General features: G+C 39.7%; 1 protein-coding gene across 1 annotated transcript in view; it reads right to left on the bottom strand.

The window, feature by feature from the left end:
* Positions 1 to 1,026: 1,026 nt before the first annotated feature.
* Positions 1,027 to 1,668, bottom strand: part of LOC137638890 (zinc finger BED domain-containing protein 5-like) — a 1,383-nt gene continuing 741 nt past the window's right edge. The window contains exon 1 of the mRNA XM_068371295.1: positions 1,027 to 1,668. This exon is cut by the window's right edge and continues 741 nt beyond it. Coding sequence (XP_068227396.1) covers positions 1,027 to 1,668 — 642 coding nt within the window.

Raw genomic sequence — 1,668 nt, 5'->3', positions numbered from 1 at the left:
GCACGTACGTGCAGATTCTGCGGCTGGTATCCGGCGGGCTGCGAGATCAAAGACTGTTGCGTGCCCCTTGCGTCACACCCACGATATCACACAAATTTTGCCCGAATACCCCCCGTAGCTGGTAGTACAGCCAGTTGTGCCCAAGGCCTTACATCGCAGGATTTCATGGCTACGACTGAAAAATTCCCGGACACGTACGGCTAAAAAATTCATACGGCCAGTTGTGCCCAACGCCTAACAGAGGCTCTTTGCGTCTATAGGCGGAAGAGGAGATGATGATGACATATATATATATATATATATATATATATATATATATATATATATATATATATATATATATGTATATATATATATACATATATATGTATATATATTACATATATATACACATATATATGTGTATATATATGTATTTATATATATGTATATATGGTAGCCTGACTACTGGTCGAAAGACAATTGGTAGAATGACAACTCGTCGAATGACAATTCGTCGAACAGACAATTCGTCGAACTGACAATTCGTCGAATTGTCCATAGTCTTCTCAACCTTTTTCCCGTCAAGTATCCCCTGAGATAAAAGACCATTTACCAGTACCCCCCGGTAATCTGACATCGAACAAAATGGTAATTTAGTAACTAACTCAATGTACAATGGTACAACATAGGATATTATGAAATTATTCAAATTTTTATTACTTTATTGAGATGAAACATGAATATTCCAAGTATTTTACAGTGATACTACACATGCAGAAATGAAACAATATTTCCTTTATCAACCATTACTGAACTTCAGTGTGAAGGCTGTGCCTGTCTGTTACAAACAAGTTTCTCAATTCGAGGAGCAGTATTAGACAGGCACAATCGTAGGTCATGTTCCACATTAAGCCGTGATCGATGTTTGGTTTTCATGTTCAACAGCGTTGAAAATCCTTGCTCACACAGATAAGTACTAGGGAACATCAACAAAGAGTTCAGAACTACTTTAGGTACAACAGGGTAAATTTCACTCATTTTAGCCTAGAACTTGGTTAGGGAAAGTGTTTCAAATGCATCTTTTGCAACAGAGTCGTTCACCAACTCTAAGAACTCCTCTTGCATGTTATCTGGGAGAAGGTGCACATTCACAATGAAAGGGTTTCTAATCAATTTTGATTCCAATTCACTCAATTCGGGGAAGTAAGACTGCAGCTCCATCCGCAGAGAAGCTAGATGTGATTGCACAAGTTGCATCACATCTTGTTTTCCAGTGTTTTGACTTTTATCAAGTGCCTCACCAAGGTGTTCAAACATGCTAAGATTTCCATCTTTGACCTTCCCTTCCCAAAGCTCCAGCTTCATGGTCAGTGACCTAAGTTTGTCCATGAAATCACTCACTGTGGCAAAACGGCCTTGGAGGGATAAGTTAAATGAGTTGAGGCGTAAGAATATGTCACTCAGGTAGGCCAGCTTCTGAAGCCACTGGCTGTCTGACAATTTCTTGGTGAACTCAAGTGACTTTGCCTTGTTGTCACATTTGAAGAATTCAGTGAGCTCCTCCTTTAGTGATTCTACTCTTGATACCACATTCCCCCTCGACAGCCAGCGAACCTCAGTGTGAAGGAGCAACACTTCTTCATCACTTCCAAACTCTTGGCACAGAAGGGAAAACAGTCTTGTATT

The sequence above is a fragment of the Palaemon carinicauda genome, chromosome 3, assembly GCF_036898095.1.
Source record: "Palaemon carinicauda isolate YSFRI2023 chromosome 3, ASM3689809v2, whole genome shotgun sequence".
In the NCBI taxonomy this organism is placed as follows: domain Eukaryota; kingdom Metazoa; phylum Arthropoda; class Malacostraca; order Decapoda; family Palaemonidae; genus Palaemon; species Palaemon carinicauda.
This window is presented reverse-complemented; position numbering and strand designations above follow the sequence as displayed.